Genomic DNA, 24,908 nt, shown 5'->3' with positions numbered 1-24,908 from the left:
GCAGGAGTTTCTGTAGAAGCTGAACTGAAAGCTGGGACTCATAATGTGGGTGGGGCACAGAGCAGCTAGGGAACTGTGATTTGGCTTTTGCTTGGGGCAGAGTATGGGAAGGTATGCAAATGCTGGGGCCCCAGATAGCGGAGTGGCCTTGCAGGCAGCACTTCCAGGTGGGCTTGGAAGCACCTGCCTTTGCAACATTGCTCAAAAGTAAGCAGTGCTCCCAGGAGGGCTGTCATTTCTTTAGATTATCTGATAGCAGACTCCCGTGATGTTTACCAGCTTCAAGGAGATCAGACCATTGTGAAATTTTTTTTTCTTCTGTAGTAAAACTAGCCCCAGCCAGCCCAACTGGGAATTTACTGCCGGAGCTATTTTCCAACGTAAGTTTTGCTGGCAAAACCAGACGTTGAGTGTTCCCTCGACTCTCAAGGGACCTGTTTACACTGACTTTATTTTTACTGCCAGCTTTCAAGTTGGAAGAGGGAAATTACGTTTAAAGGTCAGCAGGTGAGCAGAAGGATTCCTGACCGGCCATTCCTGTGTGTGTGCGCGCGCCTGTGTGCCCTCTGTGTACGTGTGTGCGTGGGTGTATGTGTGTGCATACTTTTCCAAATGCTAACTGTTGTGCTCTGCTGTGGTTGACAAGACCTGATCACTTGTTTGTGGGCATAATGATGGGTCCCAGGCTGGTTGTTCGGCAGTTTTTTATTTGTTTATTGTAAAGAAAGTAAATCAATCTGTGGGATTTTCTGGATTGGAGAGCAAGGGGTATTTACTGTCAACAAGATAAGGACGAGGAGATATAAGACACTGAGTTCCACGGTGCATCTAGTGTCGGGACAGAAGCATAAAAGGTGGGGAGAAGCCAACTACAGGGTATTTCTAACTTGGATGGAACTTTTAAGTACTTGGGTGGGAAATACAATTTGGAAAATTGCTCTCTGCTCAAAGAACCAGTCAATATAGCTAAATAAGGTATAATTAAGTTGGACTCAAATTCAATTTAATCAACTCTTCTTTTTAAATTTTTAAAAAAATTTCCCAGAAGATGACAGATGGATTTTCACAATTTGGAAATAAAAACTTGAGTGAAAGGTTTGGAAGGAAAATCTCTGGTCCATTACACATTTCCGGAAAAATTCAGTACCCAGAGACTCACATTACTGGGAGTGCTATCTACTCGTGAGTGTTGTACTCCATTGAGAAAAAAAACCAGGAAGTTGCTGTTCTACTCAGGATTGACCAAGAAGCCATGAAATCCCTTACTGTGGGAGACTTAGAAGATTGCCTGCTGAATAAGGTAAGGACAGACCCGGTCTCTCCCACGCACCCCCTCCCCATTCACACTGCTCCCAACCAAACCTTGATCCAGAAAGGATCTCAAGCTGTTTCTAAATATACATAAAATGCTCCTCAGAAAACAGACTGTCACCCATAACAATGTTTGGGGACTTCACATATTTCAGTCTTCTCTTTGAGGGTTCAGTTCCCAGAGATGTGCTCGGTATAGAATATAGAACAGAGAGTTGGAATCTGGGGGGATGGGGGTAACTCCAGCTCTGCAACTGACACTCGTGTGGTCATGAGTCACTTAATCTGCCTGAGCCTTGGCCTTCTTCTTTGTAAAATAGGAATAATAATAGGAGCTTCATGGGGTCTTGGGAAAAGAGCAAATGAAATTAAAACAAAGCTTTTTAAAAACTGAAACTACTAGGTTTTAAAATATTATAATATTTTTAGTACATATCAGTTAAGAATTGAATTTCTTCTAGATGGTTATAGACTGTCAAAAAATGTTAGAACTTGAAGGTATCTTAAATATTATCCAGTTTAAGCCTTTTCATTTACGGATGAAGCTACTAAGGCATGACGTTAATGTTAAAACCAAAATAGTTAAATTGACTAAGAAGTAGGAACTAGTCTGCAGTTTTCATGCCTTTACAAGTACACAAAGCAAAGATCCTTGTCCTAGTGATAAGCAAAGTGTATTTTGTAGGCAGAATCATTAAGAGAAATAAATAAGGAAAACCTGGGATGATAAAACTGTAGTAAACAAAGTGATTTCCCATTATTCCTCCCTTTGAGGATTCTAAATGGTAGAGATACTAGCTGGTATTTTTTTCCATGGGTCCTGTATTTTTTGTAAGAAAAAACTCCAAAATCTTTATCATAGCGTTCAAGTAACTTCGACTGCTCTTTCTACCCTCCGCTCCCCCTGCATTTCCAATAGCAGAAATCCTAAACAGTGCTCAACATGTTGAATCCAGCTCGTGCCCATGTGTTGTTTGGTCTGTAGATTATTTCTAATATTTTTCACAAACATTTCAAAATAGTGAGGTTTTGCATAGAAATGGAGATTGCTGTCTTTGAGGGGGGAAAAAATCAGAATATTTGGCAACCACAGGTCCCAATTTCTTGCCTGGAAACCGTGTGCCAGGGCTGAGTGTTCGTTAGCCAGAGCACGTGCTGGCCACGTCTCAGGAGGCTGAACACTCCGGTATCTGACACTTGCTCCTGGTCCCCGCTGCCTCTCTCACATGCGTCTCCTACTCCATTCCTGTAGGTGATTGAGTCTCCCACTTCTGCCCAACAAGAACTGGGCCGTGAGCAGTCCAAGGGCCCCAGCTCCTCCTTGCCACCTTTCCGGCTCATATTCATCCTTCAAACTCAGAGTTCACCTTCTCGAGACAGAGTCCTTGACACCCAGCACGAAATGTTTTTGCCCACATATTCACTCCCATTATAATTAATATTACTGGCACCATTTATTTGGCTATGAGTTGTGTATCAACTCCTCACACTTTCCTATTATCATCTTGATTGGCAACTTACATGTCAAATCATTTCATTCTTTATAAGTTTCTGGAGGGAAGAACAGTGTCTTGCATGTCTTTCTTCTCTTTGACATTCACAGAGTATCTTGCATATATATGATCAGAAATCTCTTCGGAGTTCATTAAAGATAAGGCAAGAGAGGCCGAGGTGGGTGGAACACGAGGTCAAGAGATCGAGACCATCCTGGTCAACATGGTGAAACCCCGTCTCTACTAATACAAAAAATTAGCTGGGCATGGTGGCGCGTGCCTGTAATCCCAGCTACTCAGGAGGCTGAGGCAGGAGAATTGCCTGAACCCAGGAGGCGGAGGTTGCGGTGAGCCGAGATCACGCCATTGCACTCCAGCCTGGGTAACAAGAGCAAAACTCCGTCTCAAAAAAAAAAAAAAAAAAAAAGATAAGGCAAGAGTGGTGTGGAAGCTGACAGGTCAAGGTGCATACAGGATCTCATCTAATCTAATCAACAGCCACGTGATGTACAAATTGCCTCTGTTTTTACAGAGGAGAAAACAGAGGCTTGTGGAGATTAAATAACTTGCCCATCCAAAGTTACACGGCTAAATTGTGAGGGTGCTGAAGTTTTAGCCTCACCTTTTTTAGTCCAAAGGCCGTATGTCCTCTGCTAAACTCCTGTATGTCTCTGCAAACACATATTAAGCACCTGCTTTGTACAAAATGCTAATACTTAGTGCAAAATACTGTGTTTGAGGGAGACCAAGGCCTGAGATGTGGCCTGCTAAATGAGAGAGAAATTTTGATTTTGGTCTCTAGGATAGCCGTGTCCCACCTGCAGATTTTGCACATAACTCCAAAGGAAGAAGGAGGGAATTTCACGTGCAGTCAGGCAAATGCTTGATACAATGCATGGCGGACCGTAAGGGATGCAGTAGAGATTTCAACAGATTGCTGGGGGAGAACAGAGATGCATTAGGTCTGATGGGAAAGGTGTCTTACAGAAAGAAGAGTGGAGACAAAGCCTTGGACGAAGTGTAGGGTTTTAATAAGTGGAGAAGTATAGGAAAGGTCTTCAGGACTAAGGGAACCCCATTCAAACAGTCAAGATGTGTTTCATTCCCGGTCAACTTTTTCTTTTGGAGACGCAGAACAGTGCAGTGGTTACAAATACGGGTTTTGGAAGGATGCTACCTGTGTTCTGTAACTTACTAACTCTGGGAACCCGGGAAAATTACTTAAACGTTCTGAACTTTGGTTTCCTCATCTATAAAATGGGGATAATCATAGCATCCACCTTAAAGAATTATGGGTAGGCACGAATGAGCCTACCCTTACAAAAGGCCCTGCACACAGGAAAGACTCAATAATCTCAGTTCTACAGTGCTGCTGCTGCTGTAACTTCTGCTACGTCTGGGGGCTGCAAATATTCTGTGTGGCCCAAGCATTTGATTCATGGAAGAATTAGTCTAAAAAGGAAGGGATATGATGGTGGAAAGCCTATTTTCTCATATGTATCTATCACTGGATTTAACTTTCCATTTCTCTAAATTATTAGCCCCTGAAAGACGGAGATGTTACTTGTTTTTGTTTGGTTGAAATTCTTTTAACTGATGATTGGATTCCATGCAATTCCAGAATTAAAGGTCTGACTTCTTGTTTTCTGGAAGGAAGTTCTCAGTCTTTTCTTCCCAGTAACACTCATCAGGAACGACATACACATAGGCTGCCTGCTCATGGGTGTGACCTGTGTGCCATTCCTGGCACGCTACTTATTGCAGCCACTCTGTCTCTCTTGCAAGGAAGCGTATCGGAATGTGAGTGAGTCAGAGTGATATTATTATAAAGAATAACCTTGAATTCCCATAATTTATATTTGAAACAGTAAATTATTCACAAACTTGAGCTATTAATAGCAGCAATATTCACAAACTTGAGCTAATAATAGCAGCAAGTGACTTGTGGGGCAACAATGAGCCTGATGCTGTGGTTAAGGAGGAGGAGGGGAAAGGGGCCCAGGAAGGGACATGGACCTGCAACAGCGTGGGGACATGCCTGGAAAGAGCGAGGCCCAAACAAAATTTGTTTCCGTGTTTTGCCATGAACCAGGTTTGGCGACAAGGCTGTCTCAAGGCTGCCAAGCCCCACTGCCTGCTTTTCCACACCCTGAAATGAACTTCTTGCTGTATCTGCCTAGGGTGTGGCCAGGATAAGTGGAGAGAAACAGTCTGGAGATTCTGTGTTGTCACACCATGAGGGTGACAAGAGGTGTCTGGGACTAAGCCTGGAAACCCTCAGCACAAGTCACTTCTGGGCCTACCAAATAGCGCAGTGACGCTGTGTGGGTAAGAACTTATTGCAGGAAGTGTAGCCAGAGACGTGATGAGGGACGGGGCTGCCAATCACCTAGTGAGAAAGAGGCTTCCACTCAGGTCCCACAGCAGGGGCTTCACTGTCTGGCCCCTGCGGCACGACGCTTTGTGCTTGTGAGAAGCCAGAACACTTGCTGATGCCCAAATACACGGAGACTTAGGACCCCTTATGTCGTGAGCCTTGACTTTAAATTGAAGGCATTTTTAGGTTCAGGAAGAGGATAAAGGGTAGGCGGTACTTCTGGTACATCAGTACTTGAGGATGTGGCAGAGTGTGATGGAAAGAAGAGTTGGAGGGCCTGTTTAGTTCTGCATCTAACTGCTGGTGTGATGTTAGGAAAGCCGCCTGTCACGCTGGTCCTCCGTAAAGTCACACCAGACAAGGCAATTTCTGAGGTCTCGTCCATTTCTAAGATCCTGAGTCTAAATTGCAACAGAAGTGATGGATGAAGAAAATTAAAACTGGAATTTGTGATTCTAGGTCTCAGAAAGCATTCTCTTATTCTGACTTTCACCTTTGGCAATCAAAACAGGTCGTAAGGGTGAGCTAATAACCTGTGTAGCACATGAGAGATTATAGTTATTTTCCAGGAGTGTGTGATCCTGTCCTGCCTGGTAAGAATTTCACCATCAAATGAGGGCACAATTTGGCTGCGCGTGGTGGCTCATGCCTGTAATCCCAGCACTTTGGGAGGTTGAAGCAGGTGGATCACTTGAGGTCAGGAGTTCAAGACCAGCCTGACTGACATAATAAAACCCTGTCTCTACTTAAAATACAAAAAATTAGCCAGGCATGATAGAGGGCACCTGTAATCCCAGTTACTTGGGAGGCTGAGGCAGGAGAATCACTTGAACTTGGGAGGCAGAGGTTTCAGTGAGCCGAGATCGTGCCACTGTACTCCAGCTTGGGCAACAAGAGTGAAATTCCATCTCAAAAAAAAAAAAAATGAGGACACAATTCATTTGTTGAAGAGATTTACAATGAAGTACTTTTTCCAATCGGCTTTCTTCACATGTGTTATGTACATACATGCACACACATGTACATGCATACACACATGCATGCACACTCTTAAACTTCTATTAGTTAAAGATGATTTGATGGTGATGAACCTTTCATTAGTTTATTAACTCAGGAAAAAATATATTTACATGTATATGTGTATATGTATAGATACACACACATACATATATTCACTGCTATGTTCCTAACATTCAGGTTCTATGGAATTACATCAGTGGGGCTGGCAGATTCAGGAGGCTCGTCTTGGTCTTCAGCATATTCTGAGAACTTAACTTAGAGAATACTGTTTCTCAACAACTCTGCCTGCAATGTTCTGTCTAGTTAACTCTTGTATTACTTTCCCCACTGTACCTGATCAGGCTTCAGGTCCCTGAACTTGCCTCATGCTCCCTCTTCTACCACTAGCTTTATCTGTTCTTTATTCAGGCTGGAAAATGTAGCCCACTGCTAAAACCCTCCCTTGCTTTTTATCTTTCTCCGGCTCTTGCCCAGCAAACTCCAATCTTAGCACCTCAGCTCTTACCTTTGGAGGGCTAAGAGGTGGTGCAGATCTCACAACTGAGCTTACTGGTATCCCACAGCCTCATGGACCCAGCCTCAGCCGAGTCTTGATACTGTCTGGCTATCTTTACACATGTACCTAAACAGTCTCTCATTCCTTACAGCAGCTGTTTCACCAGTCTATCGCCTGACGTCTCTTGCCTTCCACTTCACTCTCAGCTCATCAACATCGCCCACTCTATAAAGAAAACAGACATCAGACTGGAAATTGCTCAGATTTTCAGTGCTCCCTACCCTTTTACCTGTATCTGCGCCCTTTTCCCCTTCTTTCCTTCTGCCACACCAAGATGAATTCCTCACTCAGGTTTCTGGATGTGCACGACTCTTTTCGGGTGGGAAATCCTTACAAAATGGTTTTGCTCTCTCTTCTGTCACCACTGACTCTTTTCTCTCAGTATTTGAAAATATTTAAGCCTGTGTATCATGTTGCAAACCAAAACAAACAAGGAAAAACTGTTCACATCCCTGTTGTTTTAGTTTTGCCCCCAGGTAAAAGTTCCTGGAGGAGTTGCTCACCTCTGCCTTCACTTGGTTGTCCTCCATTCAGCCTCGACCCTCCGCTTAATGCCCACTCCTCTCCACTGTTAATGCGAGTGCCCAGCATTCCCCCAACACAGCGGTCGTATTCTAGCTGTCACACTCCACGGACGTTTGGGGGCCTTGACTCACTCAGCCACTTACTGTTGACTTTGTTCTTGAAATCCTTCCTCTGCTTTTGAGACCTCTCACTGTTTATTCTCCCACTTCACCACCTCCTCTAAGGTGATTATATTCTAAAAATATCACAGGAACAATTGCACAGGCGTGAGGAACACAGATTCTCTCTTTGTGCTGCTCATGCCTGTGCAATTGTTTTCTCTTTCTGGAGCAACCTTCATGCTCCTGTCTTCCTAGAGGACTCCTACTAAGCTTTCAAGATACAACTCCAACACACTGTGCCTCCAAGAAGGCCTCCCAACCTCCAAACTGGGTGAAGTGTCCTTTTTCTGTGCATCCATAGCATTTGTGCAAACCTCTACCTTGCACTGGAGTGCAGTGATGTTAATTTCCAGTTTATTTGTCTTGCTTTGTCAAGTTATCTAGAAACCTTGTGGCAATATGTGTGCACAGAGCCCAGCATAAAATAGATGTTCTGCTAAAATTACTCAAATAAGATTGAATCACGACACAGAGGGGAAGTCCTGAGCTGGAGAGGAACCTTCATTTTGGGCTTCTAAAAGCTTTATTTTAGTCATTTATTATTTTTTCCATAATAGCATCCCGACACTTGTATTCTGTACCTATATTTGTCTTCCTAACTATTGTCAATGCATGGCTGCATCTATTTTATGCATTGCTGTGTTCCAGCATTTAACGGTACCCACCACAGAGCACGTGTTAAACAGATACTTACTGATGAACTGACTCTACGTGTGCTACACAACATGTCTACAAATAGGTGCACAGTCACATTCTTATTCTAGGTACATGTGAAGTTGGCTTCCTGGTTGATGGGAAGTATGAGTGAGATTTCAGGTGACTGGCCTAGTTGATAACTTAATTTAGGAAAACAGGAATCTCTTTGACTCTGGGTGTTGTGATCAGTTTATGGATGTCTCAAAATGCCTCTGAATATGTAGAAACAGCCATTATACCATAATTCAGAGATTCATGGATGGGCGTTAGATTGAGATGTATCAGATATTGCTTAAAATTGGTTACTGGCTGAAGGAGCCTCTGAAGGCAGCAGCTTGTAGGTGCCTCCTGAGCAAATGACAAGGAGCCCCCTCCATTTCAGAAAAAACTTGCAGACCCTTCTGTCTCTTATTTGGATGTTTCTGTGTCTCTCCTGGAGTTTACTAAAAGTTCCTTTGTGTTTACCACAAACATCTATTCCCCTAAACCTTAAGTATCTGATTAGTGTTCAATTTTCTGTGAGAATTTCCCAGTTCTTGGTAACTCACCGTGGTAACTCTCTGTCAGCAGAAACATAAATGCATGCCTTTTCTTAAGGGTCTAGAAGCAAAACGCAGGGGTGAGTACAGAGACAAAGAGAACCATCATTTACTGATGACGTCGGTAGGAAGCAAGCTGCTGAGTGCTGATGCAAGTTAAGAAGTTTAATATTCACACCCGGGGCAGCAGGCGTGACGGTATCATGGTAGAGTCTCAGCATGGTTTACAAAGCCCTGTGTGATGACCTGGCCCCTGCCTTCCTCTCCAGACTCACCTCCTATCACCTTCCGTTTGCCCGATCTATCCACAGTGACCTCGCTGCTAGCCTTAGAGAATTGTCTACTTCAGAGGAGGAGCATGGAATCTGCTCTCCTAAGCTGTCCTCATCCTCGCTCAAATATCACCTCCTTAGAGAAGTCTCCTTTGTCCATTGTCCATCCTAACTAAAACAGCTGCCACTTTATTCTCTAGTCCCTCATCATATTTTGTTTTTCTTCATGGGACTTATCATACCTGATATTATATTATATATATACACACATACACACCTACACACACATATCTATAAAAATGTATATATATATGGAAATACATATATATGCACACATATGTGTGTCTGTATATGTATAATGTAATATCAGGTATAATACTGTATATTATGATATTGATATTATATATTATAATTATATATAATATATTATGATATTATATTTACATATAGTTCTGTATTTTCTTTCTTTTTTTTTTTAATATATAAAGATCGGGTTTCACCATGTTGGTCAGGCTGGTCTTGAACTCCTGACCTCTGGTGATCCACCCACCTCGGCCTCCCAGAGTGCTGGGATTACAGGCGTGAGCCACTGCGCCTGGCCTTATTCCTGGCCTTATTTTCTTTTTTTTTTTTTTGGAGACAGAGTCTTGCTCTGTCTCCAGGCTGGAGTGCAGTGGCGTGATCTCGGCTCACTGCAACCTCCGCCTCCCGGGTTCAAGCAATTCTCCTGCCTCAGCCTCCCGAGTAGCTGGGACTACAGGCACACACCACCATGCCCAGCTAATTTTTGTATTTTTAGTAGAGACGGGGTTTCACCATGTTGGCCACGATGGTCTCGATCTCTTGACCTTGTAATCCACCCGCCTCGGCCTCCCAAAGTGCTGGGATTACCGCGCCCGGCCATATTCCTGTACTTTCAACTAGAGGGCAAGTATCTACACTGTTCACTATTGTCTTAATCACTGTTGTGTCCCCAGCACTGGCCCGGCACCTGCTACATAGTAGGTCCTAGATAAATATCAAATGAATGCATCTGTTACAGAAAAGAACAATGAGGCCCCAACAAGTGTCTCCTCAGTAGAGTCAGACCGAAGTCCATCTCCCCTGCGTCTTGGGAAGGCAGGATTTTTGAACTAAATTCCCCCGGTCACCCCTCGCTGTTCCCTTGTCTCCTCAGTTTCTTATGCCAGTGCCTTGGGGCCCACATAGGAAATAACCACCTCTGCTGATCCCTCCTACACCCAGGTGGACTTGAGGCGCCAGCAGATTTCCCAGGCTGTGCAGGAGGTGCAGAAAGTCGTTCATCATTTGACCACAAATATCAGCTCCCAAGACATTAGATTTCAAGCCGTGCCTTACTCTGACACGTACAATGAAAATATTAAGGTAAGTAAGTCTCGCTGTCTCTAAGCGCCACCAGCAGAGCCAGGACACTCGGGCAGGGGGATCTCAGTATGTGACAGATGCTCGCCTCACTAAGAATACTCAAAACAATTCTTTTTTTCACAGGTACTCTTAGTTTTTACTATTTACAATCACATTTTATACATGCCATTTCAGCCAGCGTTGTGGTTTATGCCTTTAATCTCAGCACTTTGGGAGGCCGAGGTGGGAGGACTGCTTGAAGCCCAGAGTTTGAGACCAGCCTGGGCAACGTACTGAAATGGCGTCTCTATAGAAAATGAGAAAAAGACAGATGTTATTTCCTTTGAGCCCCCACATTCCTAGATGAGAAAAACTGGGCTTAGAGAAGTCAAATGACTTGATCAAGTCATGTCAGGCACTAAAGCCAGAACTCACAATAGAGGCTTTTGATTTCAAAGCACATTCCGCAGTCACAATCAAAGCTCAGTTAAACACACATTCATTTACTAACCATCTACTTAATAGATTGGGGGTGGGGTGGAGGGAACCAAGGGCTTCCACAAAAAGACAGTTGAAAGTAATTGTCTAAAGGTTGCAGATGGGGACGGAAGAAAGTGGAAGAGGTGGCACGCAGAAGCTGCAGGAGCAGGCTCGCAACCCCTCTCCCTGCTGAGGAGTCCCACCCAGTGTAAGCCAGTGGGTAACACCAGCATTCAGGCAACGCATTAGTGAGGGCAGAGCTTTACACACAGAAACGACCTCACTCAAACCTGTAAACCACCTGGTGGAAAAGACTGTCTGGTTATCTCCATTTTAGAGGTGAGAGAAGTCAGGCTCTGAATCCCCATCATTCTTTATCTTGATTTTTCTTATGCCACATACCTCTTTCACTTTGTATTAAATTTGTATATACTCATGGCCCATTTCTCACAACAGACTGCAAATCCCTTGATTGTAGAGACCATGTTTACTGATCGTTTTGTTCCTAGCACCCAGCAAGGTGTGTGGCCCACGGTAAACACTTATATGGAATGAATGAATAAATAAATGAGCAAAAGAATTAGTACCTGAGCAAAAGACCATTGCTGGCCCATTATGTCTCAAAGTTGGTGGACCCAAGAACCACTAGAGAGATTTTGGAATTTGTGGATTTTGAAACAGAGTCAGATTGTTGGAAATTAATTCCAGGGTGAAAATTGTAAAACTAGATTGAATCCTGGAATGCTAGCATATCATCTGCCCAACTCTACCACCCAGGCCAATCTAACTCGAACACATGTAAACCAGTGACTAGAAATAGACATATTACATTACTTTTCTTAGCACTATACCCGAGGAAATTTCTTTCAGTGGTCCCACTTAGAATTCATAGCTTAAAATGTATCTTGTGTTTACATATGTCATGTCTTACATATTAAACTTTGAAAATAGTTACAGCATAGGATATAAAATTGCTTTTATCTTAGATCAAATTCAACATGTTTTTTTTTTTTGTTTTGTTTTGTTTTTTTTTTTTTTTTTTTAATAAAGATAGGGTCTTATTCTGTCACCCAGGCTGGAGTGCAATGGTGCAATCATGGCTCACTGCAGCCTCAACCTCCCAGGCTTACCTGAGCAGCTGGGACTACAGGTGCAAATGCTGCCATGCGTGGTTAATTTTTGTATTTTTTTTTGTAGAGGTGGGTTTCGTCATATTGCCCAGGCTGATCAACAAATATTTACTAAGCACCACTTATGTGACTAACAACATGATCGTTGCACTTTTGAATTCACGTAAAAGTGGATTGAAATAATGTACAGATCTTAAATTCTGTACTTTAGATGTTTTTTCCTCTTTTTAAATCCAACCACCTTTTTATGGGTACCAGAAGTTATGTAGATACATCATCTAAAACATCAAACTATTGTTTTCTCAGAGTTAGGTGGAAACGGCTGGAGCTGATTAGGGTGTTCACCCCTCAGTGGGTCAGTGACTGGTCCTGGGCAAGGGTTAACCAAATTCCACGGTCAGAGCTTTCCATGAAGAGAAGCAGCTGACTCCCAGCCGAAGGTGTACATGAAGTGGGACATGGTCAGAGTTCAGGCTCCTTTGACGGCTCTGTATACTCACTTGCTCCATCCCTCGGCTGCTGGTCTGACTGCTTTCCCCCAGTCATTGCTTCACTGGTTCCTGGAGAAGGGGATTAGGTGGATTCTGATAGTTTGCTTTTTTTTTCCCTTTAAACTTAGAATCATCTCAACAGCTCACATTGTCTAAACAAACAAGCTTTCATTTTGCCTTTGATTTTGGAAGGGTTAGTCATGAACACTGACCATGGGTTATCAGAACAGGCCAAAAAAAAAAAAAAAAAAAAGGGAGCCATTTTACAAAATCTTTTCACCTCCCCTCCTATTACTTCTTACCTTTTATTTGTGTCAAAACGTTCACCATTCCATGTCATTCATTCTTGAGTGAGTACCAGCTTAGGGTAGAGAAATAATAACTGAACAAGCTGTCAAATGACCTAAACTCGAATTCTGACTCTTCAATTTCCTGGCTGTGTGTCCCTGGAGAGATCTCCAAGCCCCTCTGCACCTTGGATTCTTCATCTGGAAAATGGCACTTTTGGGAGACCAAGGTGGGTGGATCATCTGAGGTCAGGAGTTCAAGACCAGCCTGGCCATCATGGTGAAACCCCACCTTTAAAAAAAAAAAAAAGAAAATGGCAACAAACTTACCTTACTGTGTAATTATGCAGTTGAAATGGTCAAATGCTTTAGGATTACAGTGCTGCATCTTCATGAAACTCAATGCATATTCATTCTTCCTTCTCAAACTTCAGATCTCCTGTGAAGTTCCTGGTCTAGTTCATTGTCTTTACTTGCAGATTCATGAAATCATAAACTCAGCGAGTTAATTTACCTACTCGAAGTATTTACAGTGGGTCAGTGGCAGAACAAAGATGTAATCCACTTGTAACACCTAGGTCTAGGTCTCTGTGTATCTGGTCACACTGCTGAGGGTGGAGTGGTTAACAGAGCTGCCTGGCGAGACAGGTTGGCTCCCAGGATGTCTGTTACTTCCTGAATCTATTAACTCATGCTTGTTTTCAATCCTTTCCTGACCCCAGGTTTTGGCCCCCAGTCAGTTCCTCATCACAGTCCCAGTAAAAGGCCTGGCCGGGTACAAGGAAGCCAGGGAGCAGCGCTGGAGGTACTACACCCTGCAGGGCACCAGGCTGCCCTGCCCCTTGCGAGACCCCGAGGGTCTGCAACAGTGGCTGGAGGTGGATCAATTTATGAAGAGCCTGTGGCAGTGGCATGAGACAGATGTGAACATCGATGGAGACATTGTACCTGCCAAGGTCCTCCTGGTGTTCCGGAAGCTGGTGGAAAACGCAATCAGAACCTGTCACCTCTCAGGTGAGCTGATCGGGAGCAAGTACAAGGGAAAATTGCTGACATTCCCCTTTCACTCTATAAAACCTCTGCTTGGGTGTTGTCTGCAGCTCACACCCTAAATTTGAGAAAGTAATCATGTGCTCTTTACATTTATTTAATCCTCAAAATATGAATCAGTGTTTTTTTTTTCCTGCTGTTAATGCACAGATGATTGGAATTCATACTAACAAAATAGTCTTGTGACTTTAAGAAAGTTACTGTGCTGGCATAGTTATAAAATGCTGTGGATTATTAAGCCTTAACCAGGCCTAAAAACTTAAGCATACTTTTTTTGAAAAAAGCAAATTATTCACAAACCTCAGGTCTTCGTAATTAGCACACTTCTACTGCAGAACCTCCATCTGTCTGCAGTACCAGTGTGCTGATTCCACATTTGGAAACCACCGACTTGTACCAAAACACAAAATCCAGGAGCCATAAAGAACTGATTAAGTTTGACAACTCCAAAGTCTTAAGCTACCGTACAATACAGCATATGTACACATTACACACACACACACACACACACACACACACACACCCTTTTTGTTCACACAAAGTGAAAAAGTGAATTTCAAACTGGAAATGGCTAATTTTCTTAACTTTTTATATTTTCTTTAAATACAAATAGAAGTTTATATTTTATAAATTTATTTATAAAATATAAATTTCTATTATTTATATTTAAAGAAAATATAAAAATTTATAAAATATAAATTTTAAGAAAATTTATGTTTTCTTAATTTATAAACCAATAAGAAGAAAGATAAGCTGACCAACAGAAATAATTACCAAAAAAAAAAAAAAAAGGAATCACAGGAAACTAATACAAATGGCTTGAAAAAAATAAAAAAAGGCATTCTGTCTAATGTATATTTCAGCATATATTAGAATATACTAATATTGGATGCATTAAAACGCCTAACCAGTTAAAAGAAATGAAAAGTGTGATCTCGCTTAGTGTCGAGTGGGCATGGTGAAATGGGTATTTTCATGTTGTTATTAGAAGTGTAAATTGGTGTCTCCTTTTTAAAGGGCAATTTGTCTGTTTTTTATTTTTATAATGTGCTTACTTGACAATTCAACAATTCTAGTTTTAGAAATGTATTTCTACAAATACACAAAGAAATATGCACCAGGATATTCTCTGCCATAAGTTTTATAATAGCAAATAGCTAGAAGTAATATAAATGGCTAACAAAGGAAAATTGGCTAAATTGAATTGCGCTATCTCTGCCTCCTGGACTACTATGCAGCCTTTAAGAAGAACAGACACATGCCCAAGCATATATGCAGAGCTATGAAAAATGCATGTGCTGGATAATTAAGTGAAAAACCAAACTGCTAAACAACATGAGGTTCCATCTGTGTGAAAATAAAAAGATGTATTTGTACGTACATTTGCTTGTCTAGATGAATAGTTATGAAAATTTCCATAGTGGTAATAGTTCATGTTTAATAGATTTTTTACTAAGTAGAGTAAATTTCATGGATTATTTAGTTTAATCCTCGTAACCACACAATAGAATAAGAATTCTTTTCCTACCTGTTTTAGAGATGAGAAAATTGAGACTTAGCAAGATTAAGTCACTTCTGAAGGTCACACGGCTCGTAAGCAGAGCCAGCTACAGAGCAGGGTGTGGGCCGATGGGCTGGCTCCAGCACCCGCTCACCTCTTACGCTGTGCGACATTATTCATAGTGAAAGTGCAAAGCAGAATTCAGACTGGACCAGGTTGACGAGGTGCTTTCAGTAAATAATGCTAAAGTGCTCGTCGTGTCCCTGTCTGGGCAGCTCTGATGAGATGCAGACAACAAGCCCTTTATCCCACCCTGGCCAAGGAGAGGAACATTTCCCTTTTGAACAGCCTAACACAATTAATGTGCTTCCATTTTCTTATCTGTGCAAGGAAATGCAAAATAATAGATTCCTATCTATTTCAAGAATTGGGATGAGCAGAGAAGGATGAATAGGTCCTGATCTATTCAAGACTGCTTATCTTTTTCTGTAATGAAGGCCAATAAACAAACAAAAACTGTATCTTTTGAAAGAAGGGGGAGCAAATTAGAAATGAGGAAATTCTAATATGTGAGCTGGAAAACTCCCAGATGCATTAGTTTACTCTTCTTCTCTTTGCCTGGTTAGAAAACGAGGCAATGGATGCTTCTTTCCAGTCACCTGATCCTTGAAACAGTGGCTGTAACGTGCTTTGATGTATTTTGTGGTTACAGGGGTTTCTGATGATAGGTACCTCTGAGACTCGGCTAGCTGAGTGGATGGTAAAAACAAATACCATCTAAGAGACTGAGGCTCAGATAAAAGATACGTTAAGCCAGATTTCAACAAAGGCATATGAATATATAAGGAGGCTGATGCTGTCCCTAACCAGTGTCAGAACATCGAGGTGAAGAGGGAAAGAATGGCATTTGACCTTCCCTATGTTTGCATTACTCTGAAAACCAACATTTAGATGTTTGGGTGGAATGGAGAAGGATATAGAAAAATAGTTAGGTTTCATTTTACGGTAGCAAATACAGACGGTCCCCAACTTGCCATGGCTCAATGTATAATTTTTTTACTTTACAAGGGTGTGAAAGTGATACATATTTAGTAGAAACTGTACTTCAAGTACCCATACAACCATTCAATGAATTCCGTGAGATATTCAACACTTTATTATAAAATAGGCTTTGTGCTAGATAATTTTACCCAACTGTAAGTTAATGTAAGTGTTCTGAGCACATTTAAGGTAGGCTAGGCTAAGCTATGATGATGCATTTTCAACTTGCAATATTTTCAGCTTCATCAGGATGTGACCCCGTTGTAAGTCAAGGAGCATCTGTACTACACTTCTTCTTTCTATTCTATGGCTTTTACTTTCAGTTGAGCCTTCTGAAAAGAATCTATTAATTTAAAAGGAAAGGTACCATAAAAGCCTTGGGATTGGGAGAGGAAGAACAACCCACCAGCAGTGAGACTTCTTAGTTCCAATGCTGGCTAGCTGACCGACCATCTGGTTTTGATGTCAAGGCTCGATCTTTGACATGCTACAGACACTGTGAAAGTTGCCACACCAGTTGCAAGGAGCTGGTCAGAGCAATGCTCACACATTCCTTGTTTGAACACCTGTACTGTGCAAGCCCTTCTCTTCTCCTTATGCAATTGGTCATTTCCCATCAGGTAAGGTCAGCATGCTAGGAAACCGCTCTGCAGTTTGGGTTGCCGTGGAAACATCCGCATATCTGGTGGAACTGGAGCTGGTCCCCGCAGTGGAGATCCCCACTACCTGGTCTGAGAAAGCCCGGTGGCCTCGATGTCTGCAGCGCTGGCCTTCCCAAGAGAGAGTGGAGTGCATCAAGGTATCAGTGGGCGGGACCCCCGCTTGCCAGAGCAGTGATGCCAACAGCTTAGCCAGTCACAGCATTACTGACTGCCAACAAGTTTCCGAAGGATAGTTGAGGTGTCACTAGATCAGCAGTTCTCAAAGTGTGGGCCCTGCACCAGCATCACCCAGGACCTTGTTAGAAATACAGCTTCCCGGGCCCGGCTCTGGACCTGCTGAATGAGACCCTGTGAACAGGGCCCAGCAATCTGTGTTTTAAGAAGCCCTCTGAGTGATGTGATTCTGATGCATGCCCAAGTTGGAGAACTGCTTCAGGAGAGGAAGTGGGTACCACCTTCTAACTGTCCACATCCAAGGTGGCTTGTGGTCTCCGTGACTCCCCCTTCTCATCCCCACATAGGATGTGCTGTCTGCCTGGTGCCAGGTTCCCCAGATCAGTGGACTGCTTCAGATATGGCTTTCTATACCAGTGAGCATTGTTCTTCTCATTTCCCAATATTTTTCTCTTTATTCCAGTCATTTGGATTTAACTTGTTGGCCTGTTCAAGTTATCACTGGCAGCTGAGCTTCTTCCGTGCTGAGCAGGTGTTGCTGGAACAGCTGGATGACGATGGGGGCTGCCGTAGGAAGTGTTTTCAAGTCATGAGGCAACTGAAGGAGGACGTCTGGTGCCCGGGGAACAGGCCGGTCATCACATCTCACCATCTGCAGGTGAGTGTGGGGCCGCCGGGAGAAGGCCCAGGGGCAGCTTTGGAGAATGACAGGATAGGTCACTCTCCCTGTGGCCTCTGTAGAGCCTGGCCAGAGCCACTCAGAAGGGGTGGCATGTGTGAAAAATTCAGGATAAGGCTCTAGTATCTATATTTGCCATCCAATAAATGATTACTTATTATGGAAATACATAAGAGTCACAACACCCCTGCCCACGGTAAAATTTCCTCCTCCCTTCCCTTTCCCAATTCTCTTCTCTCTCCCGCTTTTCTTCTCCTCTCGCTTTTATTTTACCCACCAAACCAACCCGAGTGCCCGCTAGGTGCCAGAAAGCCTGCTGAGGTTCAGAAATAAGTTACAAAATGTGGTGTGTGCGTCACACTTTGATGGCTTCATGTTTGCTCCGGCCTTAGAACCAACTCCAGTCTAAGCACCACTCCTCACACACACAGACCCACTCACATGGAGGGGAGCCAGGAAATGCAACACAGCAGCCACCACACAGGTGGGGCCACACGCCTCTTTCCAGGATCCAACTCATCAGGCAAGGATTTTCCCTTGCTCTGCCAGCACCTGCCTCCCCTTCCCCTAAAGCCAAGAGTACACATTCATTCATGCCCTCACTCATTCATTCAGCAAGCTTTTATTGAGATTACTCTGGGCCAGAGGCCTGCCCCATTACCTGCTGTGGGCTCAACCCCTGCAGGCGCAAAGGTGAACAGACACAGATGTGGTTCCTCACTCGTGGCACTTCTGATCTAGCACGAGAGATAGACATGGGTGAGGCAAGCCCGTGGTGCGTGTAGAATCACACAGTGAGGAAGCGCAGGAAAACGGGGAGCATGGCTCTGTGAAGGCTCAGAGCAGCGGAGCCTGACCTGGACTGGGCAGTCCCTGGAGCGGTGGGCTTTGACCACCCTCCCGACTCCCTCTTTCTCAAATTGTGTACCACACAGAATCAAGTGGACTCTTATGTAGCAGCTGTGTGCAGCCTGTTGGGGTGGGGAGGTAGGAGACTCTTGCAGGACACCCCAGCCAAGCCTAGCTAGTGTGGGTCCAGGAGCTTCAGCCCTCCTCCCTGGCCCCAGAAAGGATGGACTGCCTTTCTACTCAGGTAGTCCCTGGGGCGGTCACCTATCTGTGAGGTGCCTTCCTCACATACACTTGCCTGCTCCTCCTCTCATTCGATGGACAAAACCGTCTTTCAGCCTCACATTACTGTGTCTGCTGTAAAGTAACTTATTGAAGGACAGATACCACATTGGTCTTGTCCAGCTAGCATGCTGACCTTACCTGGTGGTCTTGTTCATTGACAGATGGATGAACGACACCCCCAGTATCTCCCAGTGCTTTGTAGATAGTAGCTCAGTAAATATTTGTTGAGCAGATGAATGAGTGGCTTCACATCTTACTTGGCTTTTCTTTTTTTTGTGCAAAAAGATGAAGTCTTGGCTTCACATTCTTATCTTTCCTGATAACCTGTCTTTTTTGACCTTGGAAGAATCTGTTAACATCTCATTCACAGGCACTGGGGCTTTTCTCAACATGCCCTCAAGCACACTCCCCTAAAAACGCACAGGCTGTTCTCCTGGATGGAGGGCATGTGCTTGCAGAAGATACGGTGATTCGTTCTGTGGATTTAGCTTCTCTTGCTTTCCTTTATACAGGCCATACTAAGAAGAGGCAGAGTTGAGAAGCAAACTCAAGTCTATCTCATATCAAAACCTCATATTCTTAACAACCGACCTCATTCCCTCTCAATTAAGATGGATAGAAATACATTCAGTGACATGAATATTTCAGGCAGGATTGAATGGGGCATCAACGGGTCTTCCAGCCCATGGCTGCTTGCAAATCTATACACCCCACAAGGGCTGACTTCTATTCTGATGGTGCCTAAGTCACCTAGTGGATTTTAAGGCAACTTAAGGATTCTCTGTTTCAGTCCTCCTTGACCACCTGCATGGCACAATACAATTGTGTGTTCTCAAGGATGGGAATGTTTTTTAAGGGGACTATTTCTGGAGTGAGATAAACAGAAACAGTGCTAACTGCCTTTTTCTCTGGTCTTCTATGCTTAGTCCACAGGCAGAATTATCTCCCATTTAGGCGTTCCCGCCTGGAAATGAATGTGGCTGGTGACAAACGTAGTGTTAGACACCATCGCAGACGATGACTTGAGTGTGTTGGATCCTTGCCAAATCTTCATTTTGGGAGAAGTAGAAGAGGCTGGAGTGCAAAACAGCGTTAGGGAGCTGTGGCACTCAGACTCGCCTCGCCTGAGGTCTGACACTCTCTTACGAGGCCCTCACCTTCTCCCCAAAAAGACTCTGCTCCAAGACAGTTTCATGTGAAGCCAAAGCTTATCTTTCATTGGCTTATTTATTCCTGAAACCCACTCAAAGTCCATTGGCTTGCTTATAATGAGCTTAATGGCCTCAGTTTGCTTAGGGAGATAAAACCTTAATTAACAAGAAGAATTAAAATCTTTTTCTGATATCTAGGTTATCTTCACTAGCATGAAATTATCTCTAACTCATTTATTCAAAATAATATAATCTAAATAGTTGCTATGAATGTACAACTGCTCTAAAAATAGACTGTATAAAAATACTCAATATCTAAACCATAACATGAATGGATAATTCATTAATTCACTTATTCAATAAATGTTTACTGACTGCCTCTCGTGGGCTAGCCTCTGCTGGTACTGGGTGGCTTAATAGTGAATAAAAATAGGCATCAGCTGGGCACGGTGGCTCCAGCCTGTAATCCCAGCACTTTGGGAGGCTGAGGCGGGCAGATCACGAGGTCAAGAGGTTGAAACCATCCTGGCCAACATGGTGAAATCCCATCTCTACTAAAAATACAAAAAAAAATTAGCTGGGTGTGCTGGCATGTGCTTGTAGTCCCAGCTACCCGGGAGGCTGAGGCAGGAGAATTACTCGAACCTGGGAGGCGGAGGTTGCAGTGAGCTGAGATGGTGCCACTGCACTCCAGCCTGGTGCCTGGTGACAGAGCAAGACTCTGCTCAAAAAAAAAAAAAAAAAAAAAAAAAAAGGCATCATTCAGGGCTCTCATAAAGTTTATAATCCAGTAGGGGAAATGATAAAATTAATCACATAAATATAAAAACTACTGCTGTTGTCACTGCTTCTTATGAGAAGTACATGGCTAAGAGAGTGTGTAATGAGTGTACTAGGGAAATTTGATATGATGGACAAAGAAGGGAAAGAGGTGTGTCCTTTGCAGCAGAAGCAGGGTGTGCAAAGGCCCTGTGGTAGAAGGGAGCATGAAACGATTGATGTGGGTACATGGAGACAGCAAGAGAGGACATGGGTCAAGATGAGTCTGGAAAGGAAGGCAGGGACAAAACCTTCTAACCCACACCATGTTAAGGATAATGTTTTTAGCTAACAAACAATGGGAAGACCTCGAAGTGTTTTAGATGAGAAGGGAAGTCGATGTATGCTTCAGAATGATCCCAGTGGTAGCAGTGTGGATGGTGACAGTTGGGATGGTGGCAAGAACAGGGACAGGCTGATGAGATGGCTACTGCAGAGGTCCAGTGAGATGTGGAGGCGGTGGAGGGGGATGGTAGAATAACACTAGAGGTGAAGATGAGTGGGTAGACTCCAGAAATACTTAAGCAAGAGGATTGCAGGACTTGACTGGGGGTGGTAAGAAAGAAGGATGACTCCTACGTTTGTGTGTTGCACAACTAGCTAGTTAAGCGACTCTGGAGGCAGATCAGGTTTGTGCAGGAAGAGCAGGGGTTCAGTTTGAACACATTGGGACTGAGATAACCTTCAGATACCCATGAGATGCACGGTAAGGAAGTCAGAGGAGAAGTCTGGGTTGGAGACACAAATTTGCAAGTCATTCATATGTAGTGAGAATTAGAGCCGCTGCTGTGGAGGGGACACAGAGCTGAGGCATGAATGCAGAGTGAGAGGAGAAGAGGGCCTCGAGCTGAACCTCCAGAAACTTCACCTCTCACAGGCAGGCCAAGGAGCGTAAGCCTGCCAAGGAGGCGCTGCAGGGCCAGGACAGAACCCAGAGAGGTTGGACAAGTGAAGGATGCTTGGAATCAAGTGAAGGATGGCTGAGGAGGGAGGGTGTGGGGGTTCTCTGCTGAAAGATCAGGTAAGGTGCAGGCTGACAAAGGCCTGTTGGATTTAGAAACATGGAGATCACTGGGCCTTGATGAGAAGAGCCTTTGAGGATTAATGAGAGAAGTATCCATGTTGGAGCGGATTGAGGCGAGAAATGAGAGGAGAGGAAATGATGACAAATAATAGAGCCGACTCTTCGGAAAAGCCTGGATTTGCAGAGGGAAGAGTGAGGGCGGGAGGCGGCTGAGGGGTCGGGGTGGCCGGAGAGCTTTCAGCTGGCGTAAAGCAGTTGAGGAAGAGGGTAATCGGTCATATACAGTTCCCGGAAGGTGGGATCCTGAGCCCTGTGGAGGGGTCAGCCCTACAGGCAGGAGAGGCAGAGCAGGGAGGAAGAGAGGAGGGTGCCGCAGTGGGCAAGATCTGTCTGGTTTGGGAGGATGAGGGGTTCCCTTTTCCCTGTAGAGTAGAAGGCAAAGGCATCGCCTGGAGTGGAGACCATGGGAGATGTTGGAGGAGGGTGAGGGAATAGATTCGGAAGAGGGGTGGGGTTGCTGATAAACGGCGGCCCACCTGAAGCTGGGGATTGTGAATTCATGGCAGATTCAATCTGCCCCCGGCAACTCTTTTCTCCCTCCTTCCAAAGGCACATAAGCTCATTAATTGTTTCCAACATATCCTCCTCAATTGCCTGAAACCATGTCTGACAGCACTTCTTCCTTCCACAGACCGTGCTCTTTTGGACCTGCGAGAAATATCCCCACTTTAAAGATTGGCAGGTCTTCAGCAAAGCGTTCCTGCGCCTGGTGAGGAAATTGCACAAGTGTGTGAGCCAGCACTTCCTGAAACACTATTTCGTCCGAAACAGCAACCTCTTTCAGTGCACCAACCCCATCGAACTGGACGCTGTGGCCCAAAAGGTGTCCACTTTCCTGAAGAACCCCCAGATTAGCCCACCCTGATGGCTGCCCCGACCTGGGAGGCTCTTGGACATTTTATTCTGGCTTGTTTTCTGGATGGTTCCTCAGTCAGGTGCCAGGATCCTGCCTAGGAAAAAGACCACAAACAGCAGTGGAAATTACGTCAAACCAGTAACACTTTGCAGGTGGGGGAACTGCCTCAGGATGCCTGGCCCAGGCCTCCCTAGAGCCCAGCAAGTATTTCTGCCCTAGCTACTTCTCCTGGGGACGCCTCTCATCAGGCTTCCTCAGGCTCAGATTCGGAATTGGTGACAATTTTGAACTTAGTTTCCTTTGTTCAGGCTCTGATCGTCTCACAGTGAAGATGGAGGCAGAACCCCTGGAAGGCCACATATGAGTCTGCTGGCCAATTGTGTACCCAGCCCACCGATCATTGGCGCATTCTCCTGCCATGTGCAGAATGGGAATGTTAATGTACCTACCTCTGAGCAGGGCTGGGTGCCTATGACACTGTGCTGGCGCCTTTTCAAGGGGAAGGCACTGGATCAACACAAAGTGTTACTGGTTGGTTGAGCAGCTGGTGTTTGCATCCTGGATCTGTACCCACAGCAGTGATGCAAAATTGCACCTGATGAGTTAGCGAGCCTGTGCTTCCTTGCTGCCCTCCAGCTTCCTTAACATGTGGGTCCTGAGGTTCTGTTTGCTTCCTTGGTATTCTCTAAGCAGGGAGGGACCGGTTTTGATGACAAGCATAAGTCAAAGATAAAAGCACAGCTCTTGGCCTGATCCCAACCACAGCCCTCTCTTTGCTTCCCATGCCATGGGTCATGAATGGAACTTCCTTATGTGTATGTAAATAACCTAGTACTGTGGTCTGCGTGGAGTGACCTTGGTGTCTGTCACCGCTCAGTGTGTTCCTTTGCTCACCTCATTCACTCGCTCACTCATTGACAAGTAATGCTCATTAGGCACTGGGAAGACAGCAAGGAGCAAGGTGGATGAGGACCTCCCCCTGGGGTTGCCGCCTAATGGTGGAGACAAGAAATGAACGACAGATAAACACGCACAGTTATTACGAATGGAAGCAAGTGCTCCGAAGGAAATAAATAGAATGTTGAAGTAGAGTCCACAGAAAGGTCCCCGAAGGATGAAAATGCAGATAGCTGAAGAGGAAGGAAAAGTGACTAAAGGCAAGCCTGGGAGGGCTGGCATGAGTCAGAGCAGCTGACTTGTAAAGCCAGGAAGGAATCAGTATTTTATTCTAAGATCAAAGGTGTGACATTTGACCTCTCCAGAAGCAGAGGAGTCTCAGGATCTGACTGCATTTTAAACGATTGTTCTGGTAACTGCATGAAGCAGGTCTGGGGGCTCACACAAAGGCCGGGACACTGGGTGCTCTTGAGACACCCATTTGGAATTTGACGGAGGCCCACAAAGTAATATACTCTGTATGGCACAACTAATCAGGAATTCTAGGAGTTCTCGATGAGATCAATGTTGTTTTTTTTTTTCTGGTGTTTACTTAATACTTCTCAACTCAAGGGACTCCTTTATTACTTTTGAAGATTTTTGCCAAAATGTCTATACCAAAGATACATTTCTAAAGCATGAACTACTGATTTTGTTTTGATGAAAATGAACATTTGAAAATAAAAAGAATTATTTTTCAAACGTACTGTAAACAAATAGTGGGGTCCCAAGGCTATTGCATAACAAATAATGATTTTAAAATACTGAAAAAAAGGATTTCCAAACCTACAATGAGTTTACAATTTTTGAAAACATGAAGGCCTGGTGCAGTGGCTCATGCCTGTAATCCCAGCACTTTGGGAGGCTGAGACAGGAGCGTCACTTGAGACCAGGAGCTGAAGACCAGCCTGGGCAACATAGCCAGACACTGACACCCCGTCTCTGCAAAAAATTTAAAAATTAGCCAGGTGTGGTGTTCAGGAGGCTAAGGTGAGAGGATCCCTGGAGACCAGGAGCTTGAGGCTGCAGTGAGCTTTGATCGCACCACTGCACTCCAAGCCTGGGTCACAGAAGGAATCACCTAGAGGGAGACTCTGTCTCTAAAAAAAATTTAAAAA

At 44.2% G+C, this 24,908-nt stretch overlaps 1 protein-coding gene across 3 annotated transcripts; it reads left to right on the top strand.

Annotated features, from left to right (window-relative positions):
- Positions 1-237: 237 nt before the first annotated feature.
- On the top strand, positions 238-23,693 carry MAB21L3 (mab-21 like 3). Of its 3 annotated transcripts, none has more exons than XM_012458877.3 (7): positions 238-507; positions 1,049-1,300; positions 10,196-10,336; positions 13,426-13,717; positions 16,916-17,094; positions 17,595-17,789; positions 22,630-23,693. In XM_012458877.3, exons 2-7 carry the CDS (start codon positions 1,253-1,255, stop codon positions 22,861-22,863), a joined length of 1,089 nt encoding a protein of 362 aa, XP_012314300.2. In that variant the 5' UTR covers positions 238-507; positions 1,049-1,252; the 3' UTR covers positions 22,864-23,693. The 3 variants fall into 3 exon arrangements, with proteins under 3 accessions (XP_012314300.2, XP_064228730.1, XP_064228731.1); XM_064372660.1 differs by having other exon boundaries at positions 1,046-1,300; XM_064372661.1 differs by lacking the exon at positions 238-507 and adding an exon at positions 524-854.
- The last annotated feature ends 1,215 nt before the right edge of the window (positions 23,694-24,908 follow it).

This window comes from Aotus nancymaae, unplaced genomic scaffold (assembly GCF_030222135.1).
Source record: "Aotus nancymaae isolate 86718 unplaced genomic scaffold, 86718_ANA_hifiasm-v0.15.2.pri h1tg000007l, whole genome shotgun sequence".
NCBI classification, from domain to species: Eukaryota; Metazoa; Chordata; class Mammalia; order Primates; family Aotidae; genus Aotus; species Aotus nancymaae.
This window is presented reverse-complemented; position numbering and strand designations above follow the sequence as displayed.

Excerpts from the sequence above, each read along its gene's own strand:
- MAB21L3 (XM_012458877.3), top strand. The coding sequence starts at position 1,253 with ATGAAATCCCTTACTGTGGGAGACTTAGAAGATTGCCTGCTGAATAAG. Across the intron at positions 1,301-10,195 it reads AAGATTGCCTGCTGAATAAG|GTGGACTTGAGGCGCCAGCA; the intron begins GTAAGGACAGAC and ends TCCTACACCCAG. Across the intron at positions 13,718-16,915 it reads CAGAACCTGTCACCTCTCAG|GTAAGGTCAGCATGCTAGGA; the intron begins GTGAGCTGATCG and ends ATTTCCCATCAG.